Source organism: Cimex lectularius, unplaced genomic scaffold (assembly GCF_000648675.2).
Source record: "Cimex lectularius strain Harlan isolate CLEC.00 unplaced genomic scaffold, Clec_2.1 scaffold143, whole genome shotgun sequence".
Lineage (NCBI taxonomy): Eukaryota > Metazoa > Arthropoda > Insecta > Hemiptera > Cimicidae > Cimex > Cimex lectularius.
This window is the reverse complement of record NW_019392714.1, coordinates 800,310-817,212: the sequence shown is the minus strand read 5'-3', so window position 1 is coordinate 817,212 and position 16,903 is coordinate 800,310. Positions and strand designations below refer to the sequence as shown.

At 34.3% G+C, this 16,903-nt stretch overlaps 1 protein-coding gene across 4 annotated transcripts in view; it reads left to right on the top strand.

Moving 5' to 3' along the window:
• The window catches only part of LOC106672765 (EH domain-binding protein 1-like), a 52,248-nt gene that overhangs the window by 3,630 nt on the left and 31,715 nt on the right, over positions 1-16,903 (top strand). For 2 of the 4 annotated variants that reach the window (XM_014404437.2, XM_014404433.2), the window contains exons 1-2: positions 7,561-7,705; positions 16,160-16,318. In XM_014404437.2, coding sequence (XP_014259923.1) covers positions 7,671-7,705; positions 16,160-16,318 — 194 coding nt within the window. In that variant the 5' untranslated portion in view covers positions 7,561-7,670. Of the gene's footprint in view, positions 1-2,269; positions 2,321-7,560; positions 7,706-16,159; positions 16,319-16,903 lie in introns of those variants that run through there. The other 2 variants (XM_014404435.2, XM_014404434.2) reach the window with 2 other exon arrangements.

Below are 16,903 nucleotides of genomic sequence, written 5' to 3'. Positions count from 1 at the left end.
TTTTGTAATAAATAGTTAGGGCGTCGCATCGGTGGCCGCAACGGTTAGGGCCGTTAAGAATTGATGCTGGGTGTTGGTCTACGAGTCGGTGGAGACCATGCTGAACCGGCATTGGGTCCGTCTTAACCCGCGGGTTGTTTGAACTACTCAAACGCGTTACGCATTGCGCCATCTTCAGTGGCAGGAAAAAAATCCTCGAATGTGTACCATCTTTTCCATCTTCAATTCCTCACTGAACGAGTAGAAGCGTTTGAGTAGTTCAACAAACCCGCGAGTAAAGACGGACCCAATTTCGGCATGGATTTAGCTGTTGACACGGCTATATTCCCGTTTCGAAACCCTGCATCGAATCCGACATACTCACGCATGAGTTTTTTCAAAAACACCTGCACCCACCCCTAGGGTTCATAATTACAACCACATAGTTGTAATACCCTCGTAAACAAATAAATTTATTAATATAAAAGATTATATACTTAGTACCTCAGTTAACTTAAATAAAGTTTTGAGAGAAATATAATATTTTTAATTATTAAATAATAATAAAACACGATAGAAACATTTGAAAATTAAATGATTTCATTTTAGTTGTAGAAGTGGATGAGGGATTTCATTTTAGCGTATAACAATCAACAATGTGCGATGCCCTTTGGAAACAACCAAACTAAAACAATCAGCATATTTTATTTTGCTTTAGGGTCTACCTGACTATCTCATTTGTTTTATGTTGCAATAGTACTTTCGACAAGAACCAAACAAAAGTTGTCTATCAGGAAGTTACATTATTAATCTTGGTCAACTTAGGCGCCATATTTTTGAATATTTGTGTTAAAAAAAATTTGTAGTGACACAGCAAAAAAGTTTTATTACGCCACCACTAAATGTGTTTTCGATGCTGCGTTAATTTACATACAATATGGAAATTTTTGTTGGATGAATTCAATTGGATATTGCGCTTTGTCATTGATCGTCAATTACGATATGACGAAGAATTACACGCAAAATTCTTAGATCGTTGAGCATAAAAGAATTACCGGTCCATCCGTTTTTCGTATTTTTCGGTTAACGGCTAAAAAAATTTTACTTCGACCTTGTAAACTATCTTACATATTTATGCTTTCTCTTTATGAGTCACCGAAGTCTAATTCCCCCAAACTTGTAGTTTATTTTGCGACCCGAAGCTTGTTGCCGAAATAAATTCATTGTTCAAACGATCGGGAAGCAATGAAGGACAAGGATAAATGGTATCTAATGTACCTTGGCTTTTACGGTTGCTTGAATCGAAAGGACACTTTAGAGATTTGGAAAGTTCTTTTACTCCGATTTTTTTTCTTTGTGTAGGATTTTTCAGCATTATTGCGTGGAAGTACACATCGACTTGTACAACCACTCTCTCCGTCTTGGGCTGACTATTACGAAGGCATCTATTCATTGGTACAGAAACGCTTCACCCCTTTTTCGACAAATACGATCGTGATACGAATTCCAAGCGCAAGCGTTGCCTTTTTTTATATTTTATTAGCGAAACAAACTCTTCGAGGATCTTCTATACGCCAAGTTTCGCCAAGTTTATAGCTTGGGAAGTAAAGTAAATTACACGGTGTACGCTTGCAGTATCTACAGATATTGGGACTGGCTACACGTCCGGAATACTTAAGTCCTATTTATGTCAAAACTTTTTAGGCTTCTTGGCCTCGTTTTAAGCTGTTTGCCATCGTGCGAAACCCGGGATAATATTGTTTATAATGTTCTCTTGGTTGTTATCTGGGATGTGGTCAAAAAAAGATATTTTTAATTTTACATCTTTGCCTTGCTTTCGGAACTTCATTGTACTTTCTTCAGGGCTTGATTTTTGATCAGAAGTATATAAACTTAAATTCTTTTATTTTCATGTTAACACTAAAGCCTTTTCACTTTCTTCTTCACCTTTTCAACCATGAAATGGCTAGACTAATTTGTACAAATATCACAGGCATAAAAACAACAATAACTAGTGTGAAGTTTCTCTCAGGTTTCAGTGTTAATATGAAAATAAAATAGGTTTATATACTTCTGACCAAAAATCAAGCCCTGAAAAAGGTACAATAAAGTTCCGAAAGCTAGGCGAAGATTTAAAATTAAATATATCTTTCTTTGGCCACATCCCTGATTGCAACCAAGAGACCATTATCTGCACAAGTTGGTCGATAAATATACAAAACAATATTGTTTATATTTATTATTATTTACGATATTTTTTTAAACATTTTATTTAATTTTTGTTTTTTAGGGTAGGAAAACCTGCTGTTACTTATTTTTGGAAGGAGTTAATAATATTCTTGTAAGTCAAAAAAATTATTTAAAAAATAAATATATATGTGCATATACATGTACATACTATATGTATGAATGTATAAGCCTCAAAATTTCTACTTTAAAATTATAAGTTAACATTAACTGCATTAAGTATTATTATTAACACGTTCTTATTCTAACATACTTGTAAATATTAATGTTGCTGTGTAATTACCGGCAAAAAGCACACGTATATAATCAATTAGGTGGCTTTCAAATAGGAAAACAATCATTTTAAGAACTACTAGATGTAGATGTAAGGTTCAGGGTGTATTGTATGCGTTTCTGTACGTTCTGTTCTTATAGCACACAGCTATCCAGTCCTAGCTCAACATACATCCAACTTCTTCCTATGGGCAAATGTGGTGCCACGGAGTGTTAGTATGTATTGTTCAGTAGGTTTGTTGGTGTATCCTCTGCTTCTTTAGCAGTCTTTAGCAGAATCTGCAAGTGCCGTGTTCTTCTTCAGATGCTCATTCAGTCTGCAATGTCCTGTCAAGAATCCTGTCAGGATTTGAAGTTTTTCCTTCTTCCTTTTATATATTCCGAATCGGGGCATTCAAATGAAAGGAGGAGACAAACATAGGAGCATCAATGTCACAATTAAGAACTCTCTAACAAAAGTGAGCGAACCGGCAATTCTACGCAGGTTTAGAGTATCCAGCCCAAAAGTTTATCTTAGTGAGATTTTAGTCAGTCTCCCTCCCACCTGATGATACCCAGATTTGAACACTAAATATTGCACCGCTTTATGTTGCACTTTCTCAAGCCTATCCATATCACATCGATTGACAGAAAACCAAACAACACTTGCATACTCAAAATGGTTTCTAACAAGGGATTGATAGAGGAGTTTGATTGCGAAGGATTGGTGAAGTCCGCAGTAATTCTCTTAATAAAACAAGATTCCTGTAGGATTTTTTCGTGATGCCTTCAAAATGGTCTCGGAAATCACAGACGGAGTTGAAAATTACACTGAAGTCAGACATTTGAGTGACTTCCTCAATAATATCTCCATTGACAATATAGTGAAGTTAATATTATTGGATTTTTTAGACTTATGCATGGAGAAACAGATAAATTTACACTTTTCACCATTAATGACTAATTTGTTTAATCGGCACCAGTTCTCAAATGCACTCAAGTCCTCTTGAAGATCACCCCCACAATCTATCTCCTAAAACACTTTAAATCATCAGCAAGCAGCGCTAAATGACTATTCTTAATAACTTTAGTAACAACATTGAAGAAGTTCAAAAATAAAATTGGCCCGGTGGGCGAGCCCTGAGGAACTCTACCCAATACTAGAGGTTCCTTTTCGACAAGAATCTATCCATCCTGTCGAAGCTTTTGAGAGAGAGTGTACACAGAATGAACATTCTTGCCAGATTCAACAGAATTTAAAATAGTCATTATATTTTAAAATTAGGTACGTTGTGGTTGAACGCCCCTTAACAAAACCATGCTGATCAATCGACACAAAGAAGTTGTTATAGGCTAAAGAGAATGACTCAGTGATAAACGAGTCCATGACCTTTGCAATAGGGGAACATCTGCTTATGGGTCTGTAATTGGACGGAACGGTCTTCTTGCCATTTCTATTAACAGGTAACATACGATAATTTCCACTTATCAGGAAATATACTAGATGCCCTCGAACAGTTTAATAAGCGAACAGGATATACACAATGAATGAGTGCTTCAAGAAAATTTCGGGAATACCATCTGGCCCCAGACTAGCATATGATTTTACAGCATTTAAGTTTTTTCTACTAACGCCGCACTAAAATTAATGTGTGGTGTTTAGTGGCCGTTAATTAATGATTATTTGGAGATCGTGAGGTGCGGTTGGTAAGAAGAAGGTTTTAGAAAAACATTTTCTTTATCTTGCCAACGTTTCGATCTTTATTGAGATCAGCTCGGGGCCTGGGATTTATAAACATTGTTTGAATTATACAAATACATGTAGGGTGTGAAAAAATGAATTTCTATCATTGTATAAATTCATTTTTTCACATCCTACATGTATTTGTATAATTTAAACAATGTTTATAAATCCCAGGCCCTGAAGATGATCTCAATAAAGATCGAAACGTTGGCACGGTAAAGAAAATGTTTTCTAAACCTGCGTCACACCAGACCACATCTCACGATCTCCAAATAATCATTAAAATTAATATTACCCAGGTCCATATCACAAATTATTGGAGGTCCACTACAATCATTGTTGGAGGTAGAGCTAGTGATAAAATTATCCTTGAATAAATTCGCGAACAAGTGGGCAATATCTGAAGAATCTGTTGATAGATTTGTTGTCGCGATGCATAACAACTGGAAGGGAATTGGAGCAACGCTTATTATTTATAAAGGACCAGAAATATTGTACATGATCTACAGAACCTAATTGCCAGCACATAATTTAAATAACACGATCAAATTTTTAGTTTAGACTGTCTCTCAGTTCATCAAAAACATTTAGGTAGATAAATTACTTATTTTTTGAGAGCAGCCTTCTTTTTAGAAATAAGTTTGATAGTCTACTTATTGAAGTAACAGTGGAAATAATTTTTTTAAAATTCGAATTGTGTCCACTGCCTTTTGTCTGAGGTACTCGATGATAGTGTGAATCCCTATGCCATATATCAAGCTTCCAATTTATATTAACAAAGATTGATTACTGCTACAATTATCGAAGATTTTGCCTTATTGAACAAAAGAGAAACACCTTCTCTGATGAGCAGGGCAGAATTCTTGCGAATTTTAAATTTCTTTCCCAATTATAAAGTTTTTATACCAATAGGCCGAAAAATGAAATTGGTACGGTGTGAGATGATGAGTACAACCTCAGCAGGTCTCTATCGAATGAGGCTAGATATACTCAGCTGAACTTCATGCATTCAGAAGATCATTGAGCATTATAAAGGAATCGGAAGGAATTTGTAATGCCATTATTTGCTTGGGTTCGAAGAATGGTCTCGAAGTTATCAAAAATAAATTCTCGCTCTCTTAGAAATTTACAAATATCTCTATGAAATCAAAGAACTTAACACACATGTGGTATTCGTTTGGGTTCCTAGTCATGTCGGCATTTCTGGAAATGAAAGAGCTGATTAACAGGCAAGGAACGCTGCAAACATCCACAAAGAACAGATCAATTTCCTCTCCGCCCGGACAAATAGCCGTTTATGTTAAAAACATAAAGTGGGCGGCAAGATGGATAGTATGAAAGAAATTAAGCCAATTGTACATAACTGGCTACTGAAGAACTTGAGAGAAAAGAACTTGTGATTATTTCTAGATTGCGAATAGGCAACAACCTTCCAAGGGGAGAACTTATTATTCTGAGTATAAAACATATTTTTGTCGACCGTCGCACTTTACAAACCGCAACCTTTCGAGGCGATTTAAAGGGGTTACTAGGTCCCCGGTGGTTGTTTCGAAGAGCACTTTTCAGTTTCTTTAAATTTATTGGAATTAATAATGAGATTTAAACCTTTTCCCAAATTCTTATACTTTTGAATGTTTGCCAGTGTTTGAATGAGAATTCTGCGTGCAAGATTTCTTTCTTTTATCAGAAATTTTTGAGGCTGCCCGAGCGGAAAAATGAAATAAAAGAAAATACAAATTGCTGGGTAATAAACTACAATGCCCAAAATCGCAATTTAAATAAGGAAAGTTAATTCCCTCCAGAAAAAAAGAAGTGTTTGTTTTTGTTTTATATTAATTTTAGGTAGTATTAGAGTATTTATTTATAGTATTTGAATGGAAGAATAAAAGGATAACGAAGAGCCTATACTCATGCTGAGACAGTAGCTAGTCTGACTCCATTATGGAAAATGTTTAAATTATGAAACAAAAATTCGACATCCTAATTAAAGAACAGGAACAAATTTTATAATTTAAATTTTTTTTTGCAAACATTTGGCCTTCCAAACTAAGTATTTTAAAAGGATAAATTAAAGCATTGGATGGCAATAGGATAGATTACTTTATGAGTGAATGTTTCGAGTCAGAGCTTTAGAGCACTCAGAAGGGATGTAGCTAACTTAGGATAGAAGTAAACCATATGTGGAAGTGGTCATAATTAATCATCATAATAAGGGGTTTTTGGTTGAGATGGAAAACCTTAGATAAAAAGAATAATTCATTAGACTAAGATAGAAAGTTTAAATTTTAGGGCGTGAAATGACGTTAGCCGTTAAATCACCCTTAAAAATTAATAATAATGATAAAGATTAATAAGATAATAAAAATAAGCTAAATATTGTATATAAAATGTAATTGATAAATATAAACAATAATATATATTATATAAATATATAATTTAAATATAAAAACAAAAATAATTAAATAAAAAAATCTTTTGTTTTTAACATTGCAACACTGTGTTTCTCGTCGTTTACGGTTCTTGTTTCCGAACAGGTAGAAATATAAATTAAATTATGCAAATATGTCATAATTTTTCAAAGGGATCTGTGATAGCATACTAATGGTATTACGCCCGGAATTATGAGTCATCCGCTTATTGGACTAGTTACTTGAAACCATGTGGGCCTTACAGAATTCCTTAATGTGTCGAAAGCAAAGACACAGAAGAGAAATCTTTAAAATGTATCTTTAAGAGTGGTAGCAAAATGAAGTGTCTATTCAGTACATTTTCCCTTGGTGGAAAATGAAGTTTAAAAATAGAAAATTTTGTTGTTCAGTTTATGAGGAAAATTTGTATTTTAATTAAGAAAGCAGTTAGGTTTTCTACTTACAAAAATAAAATTCACTCGCACTCCGGTCAATCTAATCACTCGTTTTATCAAGTATAACGCTTTTTAAAAACTATTGTTTTCGAATTATCATATTTTTATCGTTCCTAGTTCTATGTATTTCCGGTTAAGATGTTGAAGCACAGCGTGTGTGTTGAGATTTTGATTTTAAATATCTTACTGAGATAAATAACGATACCCGTTTCCTGTAAAAATAAAATTATATCCTTGAGATTTGTTATTATATATTAGCAGCTTCCCTTTTAACTCAAAGTTTTTACAGTTTTTGCCCTTTTTATTTTAAGAAAAACGTCATGTTTGTTGGCAAACTTGGAACTTATAAATAAAGTATTATTATAAAATATAATATATTTATTGTTGAATTACGACGTTTTAGTTTTATTTTTTTTTACAAAATCGATGTTCCCAATTGGGTTGAACATCACATTTTGTTAGAATCAGTTCATACGGTAGTAGGTGCAGTAATTGTCGAGTTTTCGTCCGGGCCTAAGTAGGAAGGAAGCGTTATGAAGTTATGAAGGCGAATACGCCATTCGTTGAAGATATTCAGCTACAGCTATGAAGAAATTTGGGCAGTCGTCCAAAGGTGGAAGGTAAATCAATTAGAACATTTCAACAAACGGGACCGAACATCGATTAATTTTGGACGAACATTGTACATTTACGGGCGAACTGTTTGTTTCAAGCAGTTTTTTTAGCTTTAAAAATATTTAGAAAGTGAAATTTCTTTTCTTTATTTTTTAGTGCTACAGCTGATAAAACATTTGTATGATTTATAGATGATATAACATCTCGGTTTTATAATTTAAAGAAGTTTGTCTAAGGGGTTAAATTCTCAGCCTAGGCGTTCCATTATAATTTAGACAATTTTATTCTAGAGAAAAATGTTCAAATTATAAAAATAAACGTATATCAGAGAGAAACTGAGAATTCTCTTTTATTGTTTTCGATATTACAGCGAAGGAAGGAATCAGGGTCAATAACGATAGAAGTGCCTCATCGAAAAGTATGGTCCGTGGATGCCAATATCCGAATGGCCCCCTGAATAGCTATACAAGTCATTTTTGTGTTTTGATACTTTCATGTTTTAAGGAGCATGGTAGAATATCTGTAGTATCGGTTATCATCCCAGAATGGAGGGATTCTGCCAAATTTCGGGAACATTGTCTCAAGTATGTAGACGATTTTCATCGCGCTTGAACTCGGCCGGTAATTGATTTTCAGATTATCTTTTCCTTGAGTAACAGCAAGGTAGACTGACCACAGTCACAAGCTTCTGGTTTGCAAATTGCCCGGGCATCGGTGGTGGGAACGATGACTCACCTGCCCGAGGACGCGATTCGCTCACCTGGGGAACTTTCGAGTTTAAACACCTGTAAATTCCATTCATATTCCTTACTACGAACTTGACTATTACCTCACTGGTTATTCTGCTTTATTACTAGTCGAGTTTTTTTTAGACTGAGTAGCATATCCGGAAAGCTTAGATTTTTAAATTTTTATTTTTAGATAGATAATTTTCATAATAATGAAGAACCACGCTAAGATTGGAAAAGTTTTGAAAAGTGCTTATTATCGGGGAACGGTTTAATGTTTAAGCTACAATAAGTGTTTAAGATAACATTACAATCAGCATGCGTTCATAGAACCCTTCTATTTGATCCACTACAGATTTGACGGCCACTAACATCACTAGTAAGAAAGTGATAGTGAGTGAGAGATGGAGAGGAGAGAGATGGTAGGAAAGAACTGGTGAGTAAGAGATAGTGAAATATGTATGATAATTAACAGATTGTGTAGAGTGTGTTCTGTATGGTAAAAAAAAGAAATTTGAGTATGGTTGAAAGAAATGTAATAAGCAGAAGGTTATGTGGTAAGAGAGAGAGAGAAAGAGAGAGAGAGTGAGAGAGAGTGAGTGTGTGAGAGGGATGTATAGATAGATAGAAAAATAGATAAATAGATAGATGATAGAGAGAGAGAGAGAGAGAGAGAGAGAGAGAGAGTGTGTGTGTGTGTGTGTGAGTGAGAGAGAGAGAGAGAGAGAGAGATAGCTAGATGATATATAAAAATAGATAGATAGATGGGGAGAGAGAGAGAGAGAGAGAGAGAGAGAGTGTGTGTGAGAGTGAGAGAGAGAGAGAGATAGCTAGATGATATATATATATATAAAAATAGATAGATAGATGGGGAGAGAGAGAGAGAGTGTGTGTGTGTGTGTGAGTGAGAGAGAGAGAGAGAGATAGCTAGATGATATATATATATATAAAAAAATAGATAGATAGATGGGGAGAGAGAGAGAGAATGAGAGAGAGAGAGATAGAGAGATAGAGAGAGAGATAAATAGGTTGTTAGCTAGAGAAGTAGATATATAATTGAGAGAGAGAAAGAGAGACAGGCAGAGAGATAAATAGATAGATAGATAGAGCAATATATAGATGAAAGGGGGGGAGATATAGAGAGAATGATAGAATGCAAGAGATTTTCGGTTAACGAGGTAGATTTTTCGTAGCCATCCTAAGTAAATCCAAGTTGGGTTTGCCTGTGCCAGGTAGATCGTATTGTGAGCCGGCCATCTGTCTTCCCCTACAAAACGGCTTAATTTGACGCTGTTGAACTTGATAGTTTGCTTCCGAGTCGCATCCTCTGAAAGAGGTCCCCCGCCTCGTAAGGATTACATTTCACGCTCTGAGCTCTTAAATAACAACGGGTACTTGTTAAGCAGTTTCTTTCATGAGATTCTCTGGTCTGACCCAGCTTTATCGGCTGGTTTAATTCTACTGGGGAATTTTATATAAAGTGAACCCCTTGGTAATATAATAATTTATATAATTTTATGTTTTTGACAATTTTTGTAAAGTTAAAAAGGAAAGTTAGAAAGTATGTTAAACTTACAAGTTAAGTTAAACAAGTTTTTTTTAAGCAATGTTTTTCTTATTTCTAGATCTAGAATCATCATTTCATAAGGTATTTTCACTTTTTGTCATATTCGTAAACCATCAATAATTTAATGAGTTGCGATAACCTGACACCAGCTTTCGTTGAAATCAAATTTAAGTAGCCAAATTTGACTAGCCTTGGTCGTTCAAAAAATGATCACGGTCAGAAATTAAAAAAATTCTTCAGTGATTCGACCCAGACCTCCGAGATCAGCAGTAATGACAAAAACTGGTTGAGCAAAGTAGAAATGCCCTGGCCTCTAATACCAGCAATTACCCGAAGAAGAAAATTGATGTTCATTACTTCTCTCAAGATGCCCTGTCATTGAGGCTTTTACGATTTGGCCCCGGTTAAATTTTTGTACCTGAACTCCATAATTGATTCTTGAATGGACTCGAGGGAAAGATATGAAAGGTTTTACGAAATTTTCCCGTTCCGAAATAAATCCCAAATTATCTGTACCGTGGAGCCTTGAAACGACTGACGATAAGGCAATATTTATTTTAGGAAACGAAAGCAAGAATAAAAAAAACGCACTGAATTTTTGTGGAAGATGAAGCATGCGGCCTCTCATCGAAAAATAGCACATTTACTACGTACGTTTCTTCTTTGGAAGCTATTCGACTTTCCCATTGATATGCTTTTAATATAATACATTATTAACAATTCAGTGAAACTTTTAAAAATATCATTTTAAGTAAATAATTATTTGGAGATGGTGAGATGCTGTCTGGTGTGACATAGGTTTAGAAAAACATTTTCTTTATCGTGCCAACATTTCGATCTTTATTGAGATCATCATCAGGGCCATCATTTTTTTCACATCTTACATGTATTTGTATAATTTAAACAATGTTTATAAATCCGAGGCCCTGATGATGATCTCAATAACGATCGAAACGTTGGCACGATAAATAATGTTTTTTTAAACCAATGTCACACCAGACCGCATCTAACGATCTTCAAATAATCATTAATTAACGGTCACTAAATACCACACATTTAATTAAATAACTTGAAAATTCCTAAATTGTACATATAAAAATAATAAATGAATAAAAACAGTATAGGTGATGAGAGTGAGAAATGCACATAATGTACAATCCACTTTTAAACTTATGTTTTGTAATCCTTATCTTATCAAAAGTCGGTCAAAACGACTCCAGTTCGAATTTTCTTCTAAATTAATAAAATTATTAACTGTCTTGCATGCAATGCACGAATGCATTAATTTCACATCAAAGTATAAAATACAATTAGAAAACTACAGAATCATGTTTTCTGAATATTTTAATACTCAAGCCTAATTCTTTCTACTTGGTTTCCATTCTTATGTTTGTTCAAAAAAATACATTCACAAAAAAGATATTCGACTGGTTTAAATAAACTTTTTTTAATATTGAACTAAAATAAGAGATCGTAATGTGTACTTTGTATTGAATGGACCACTATGTGAAAGTATAACAAATATATTATAAAAGTACAGATTTAATCTTATGAAGGAAAACCTATTTTCAATTTTATTACTTATGATGTGATTTTTATCTACCTTCTATCATATATATTGTACGAGTATCGGGGCCATCAAAGAAAACTCAAAAAATTATATTCGAGCTTTCGGCTTATTTAAAGCCTCTATCAGGACTACAATATATAACTTCAATTAAAATAAATAGCATCAAAAGAATTTTTTATTGCTATTTTATTATTCTGAATGTTGTGGTGAATGAAATTGTTGATCAGAGACGATTGAAATCGTTTTATCTCTGAGGCCTACATGGACGATAAAAAATCCTTTTTATGTATTTGTTTTTATTTACGTTATATACTGTAGTCCTGATGAAGGCATTAAATAGTCCGAAAGCTTGTATAAAATCTTTTGAGTGTTCTTTGATGGTTCCCGATACTCGTTCAACATACGTTTTAGTTCTGTTCACACTAGTACATACATTGCAACAAAATAGGGTTAACTATGAAAATAATCACAAAATATGTTGGTGGATCCTGGATTGATGCATGAGAGAGTCGTCGGGTACTGAATATTCCGCCGACGTCCCTCTATTAACGTAAAGTTAAAGTGTGAAAGGGTTTTTGGTGGAATATTAGTACTTCGACGACCCTTAATTAACTTAATTACTAAGGTCGCCATGTTGGCTATGTTTGGGAATGATTGATCGAATATGTTATTAATTTATTATGAATGTTTAGCTTTCGGTGGACAATGGATGGTACGAACAAACCCAAAACCAAGTAAATAGAATATATTTTCATCATTGTTGTTAGTTATTCGTTTTAGCGTTTGACAGAACCTTAACTTATTTAGGTTAAGAATAATCGAATTTTACGTTAATTTCGTAATTCAAGGTGAGAAAATGTTTAAGGCGAATTGGTGAGAGTAGTGGGTCGAACTGCAAGCACGAGATAAATAAAAGGAGCCAAGGCCCCGTTTTTAAGTCCCTACTTATTGTCCATGACGGATATTGTTCGTGACCGCTCCCCGTACCAGACAACGCACGTCTCATCATTTCACCTAGGAAATAAATGAGTCAGTTTTTTTCTTTTCATTCTTGTTAATTACTAACAATATTTCTACAACTTTCCATCCATTCTTGTCAAAATGAAATTGAATGGAAAGTCAAGGTTTATCCTGATTATTAAAAGGAGTTGGAAAGGGGCTGTAACATCTGCTGAACTTGTTTTCGACCAACGTAACGATCTTTCTGGTATTTAAAATTAATCGAATGCACCGATGTGATGAACATCAAAACGTACTTTATAAATAAATATTTAAAAATGTACGGCATAAGCGATGTTTGTTCAAATTACCCAGTTGGACAGTGATCAATGTGTGTATTATGAAAACGTCCACCAGATATTATAAAGCCCAAACATGCCAAATTGTGAAAAAAATCAGCGAAAGTCAGCGACAATCGTCAATTTAAATTATAATCAAGGCATCTTTGACTCATTTGCTGTATGGAAATTTTTCAAAAAATAAATGAGAAAAATACAAACTATATTTAATACCAATTATGTAAATAAGGAGTGTTCAGCCGGGGCTAAAAATCTCATTACATTGAAATATCGTAAAGTTTTGGCTTTACCGGCCAATGCTGGCACCCTGTGTGAAGGATTAATAGACAAGGATGGCGACGTGGGTGGCAGGTTCTCGGGATAGGGATGTGTGCAACGAGCAAGAGCATCAGGGCTAGGAAGGATCGAGAGGTTTTAGATTTTTAGTTTCAGGAACCGATCAGTTTGTTGACAAAAGGAATGTTGAGGTCATTGTGGGGAGTAAGGAGTTTGGAGAGTTCTTCTGGGGGCTTCTGATTGGAATGCTTGGCGTTGGAAGTTAGATGGCTGCCCCACAGTTCCCTTCCGTATTTCCAAAGTGATCACCCTAAAGTTTTATGTAAGGTTAGTTTAGTGTTGACACGATTTCGGTCCTAGAAGTCTTCGTAGTTGTCCAAGTCATCTGTTAAGTTGCTGTTTCTTAAGTCTTATATGTGGATTCCACGTCATTTTGATGCCTAATTGTAATTCTAAGTATTTGACTTGAATGAAATTTGGTCCATTTTTTCTTCTTTTTTTTAATGCGAACGTACACTGAATAAATTGTTCTTCATACAGTCTTGCCCCCAACGTTTTGCTTCAGTCTTCAATAAGCTCAAGCTGTTTTAGGATGTTGGAGGTAGTTTGGGTAGGATTCCAGTTAGAGGACAAAATTGCGTTATCGTACGTTTATTGGGATGGTATTGAGGAGCTAAGTCAGCGGTGTAGATGATATAATAGATGGGAGAATGCTCCCTTGTGGGACGCCGACTTGTATCGGTCTGAAATCCGAGAAATCGATGCCATATCTCACTCTAAAGCAGCGGTCGGTTAGGTAGCATTCAGAACACGATAATGAGTGGATAGGAAGCATTGGAGTTTAGGAAGCATCCCGGGTGCCAGACCCTTACCAACGCCTGTACTACATCGAGGAACGCACCCAACCAATAAATACTCTTTGTTCTCTAGAGAGGAGATTGTGTCGACAACTCTGAAACCTTGGACTATACATTAATATTATCTCATTGCATCTACATCCAAAATGGGTCATATTGAAATAATCATGTTGACGCGATTTAAAAAATTGATATACATTTAAGCTATTTGCGTGTTTAGATAGTTTACATTTTGAACAAACAAACATTATCAAATATAAGATAATTAAAGGAAAGGGGAAATTGTGATTGGAATCAAAGTTCAACTCCACGTTCATCGTGTTTGTCGTATTCCGCTTTAATTTCATTATCTCAAAAATAATAATTACACATTAATACTGTTTTAATTGGAGTAAATCTATCACAGTTGCATAATTGAGTGTAACAATAATATGGACGTGACAACACGTGCTCTATAAATATATAAATNTATATATAATTTTAAATTTTTGTGAACCAGATGGAATAAATGGATTTTCCGATGAAAAGTTACCTAGGGTATAAACTTTTAAAGTGAAAACTATTTCTGACTATTCCATCCTAACGAATTAGTTTGATTTGCGATAATTAGTATTGTTTTTTTTTTTTTTTTTTTCAAATTTGAATTTATTTGTGATATCGAGGCCATGTTTAGGGAGAGAGAAGATTAATCGGATTGTTGATTCGTTTTGGCTTTTATAAAATTTTCATTGTCGTTATATGAGACACACACAAATGAACAAATAAAAAAATACTTTATGTTATCATATTTATTTTACCACACTTGATTATTTAGAAGCCTAAGACCTTTCGATAATTTATTAAAAGAACAAAATAAATGAACTGGGCCGGTTTTCGTAACACATGCGAGATAATTACCATGCACTTTCAATCCGAATTAAGTGGTTTATTTGCTGAGTTGACTATATAATATAAAAATAACGCATGAAGGGTCGTTTTGATTTACAAATTCTTGGCAGTTTTCCGACCATTTCTCAAAACGGAAATCCTCAATTGGACGTTAAAAGGAGAAATTGTCTAATTCTTCTCCACTTTTAAATGGAAGGTTGCCGATTGAGGACGACTGACATCACCATCAGGGGTGGGATTCAATTGCTTCCGTATTTACTTCCTTTTTGAAATTTTTATGCTTTTGGGTTACCGGATAGTGTTGTGCACGATGGTGAAATGTTATTGAAATACTATCCTGAGTTTGAATTCCTTCTGTAAATATTACCTGGAGAAATGATTGAACCCGTGTGCCTTTCATTATTCACAGCGAATGAAACTCAATTTCTAGATAATTTGAAACAGCCAAGTTGCTCTCTTCCAGTGCTATCAGCGGTAATTCATTCCGAACATTCCATCGGTCACTTCTGATACGAATTGTAATATTTACAATGAATTGTGGCATGAATACACGTTTTCTCTATGTTATTTTGAGCTTAAATTTCTCGGAAATTAATATCATAATTTTTATAAAAATATTTTATATAAAAAAAGTTTTAGGCTTTTATTCGTCCTGATATCTCAGATTCTGATATCTTAAATAAGCGTATAAATGAATGAAAATAAAGTTGACAGCGTCATAAGACGTATATTTCCTCTGATAAAATCGCAGAAAGGCTTTTTGCTCCTCACGCATTCCCAAGACGCGATTATCTTAGACAAAGTGAGATGTACGGACAAAGGTTATTTTATTTACCGACAAAGGGTATTAGTGCATCAAGTTGCACGGTCATGGCCTATCCTTAGACTTGCCAATATGCAAAATCCGGAGGGTAGGCGGAGCAAATACCTACCATTCTGCAATACATAAATATAGAAATGACTGACCCCTTCGACTTATCGTGTGCATTGTTTTTTTATGGGTATAATGCCATTTCATAATGCTTTGTTTGGTTCAATAACTATTTAAGTTAATTTCGTTTTCAAAACAGATAAATTTTCAGAAATTGTAAGAATTCTTTTGTATTAGTAGGGTGTATGGTTAGGGATGGTCGAGTTACTATATTTAAAAAATGATCAAATCAAATTTCCTGTACACAAATATTTGTATATGTCTATATTTATTTGCTTTATTGCTTTTGTGACATGTTTAAAAAAAATTATTTTAATATAAACATTTTTATTTATTTTTTGTAGGAATAAAGCGAAGAGAGAACGGACAGCTTTTGGGCGGATCCAGTTCCTTCTTCAAATGGGATCTGTGTGGAAGAGGCTGCAGAGGGTCAATAAAAGAGCTGCAAAGTTCCAGTTCACAGTTTCATACCACCAAATCCTTGTTGAGACCACATCAAAATGGTAAGTCGAAACTGATTTGAAAAACATCTCGTCACGATAAATCTAAATATAAGATCAGCTTCTTGTAGTCGATTATGCGATTTCGGCCATTGTTTTGAATCTCCATTGCAAATATGGATTGATGGTGTTCATTTATGCTAAATGATTCAAGCGTGCTGAGTATTAAAGTATTTATAATCTCCTTAAAATAAGGCTTATCAAACTTGTCTATTTTTGTGGCTTATATAACACCAATGTTGAATAATTAATAAAAGAAAAGAAAGAAAGAAAATAGCCTATGTTGTAAGTATATTGTTTTTTGCTTGCTTCCTAACTACCGAAGGTAGCGAAGCGATGTATTCATGCGTCGAAAAAATTGTTGACATCCAAAACCATAATTTCCACTCACATTTTGCGTTTCAGACCTCTGAAAAAATTTGGTTTCGTGTCTATGTCTATTTAAGGTCAATTCCTTGTAGCCGGTGAAACTCCGAAATCATGAGATCAATTTTGATGAAATTTTCAGGGATTAAGCGGATTGATTTCAAAATGATCCCCCTATGAATTAACATAGCATGCACGGAAAAAAAAGTCGGATTCTTATGA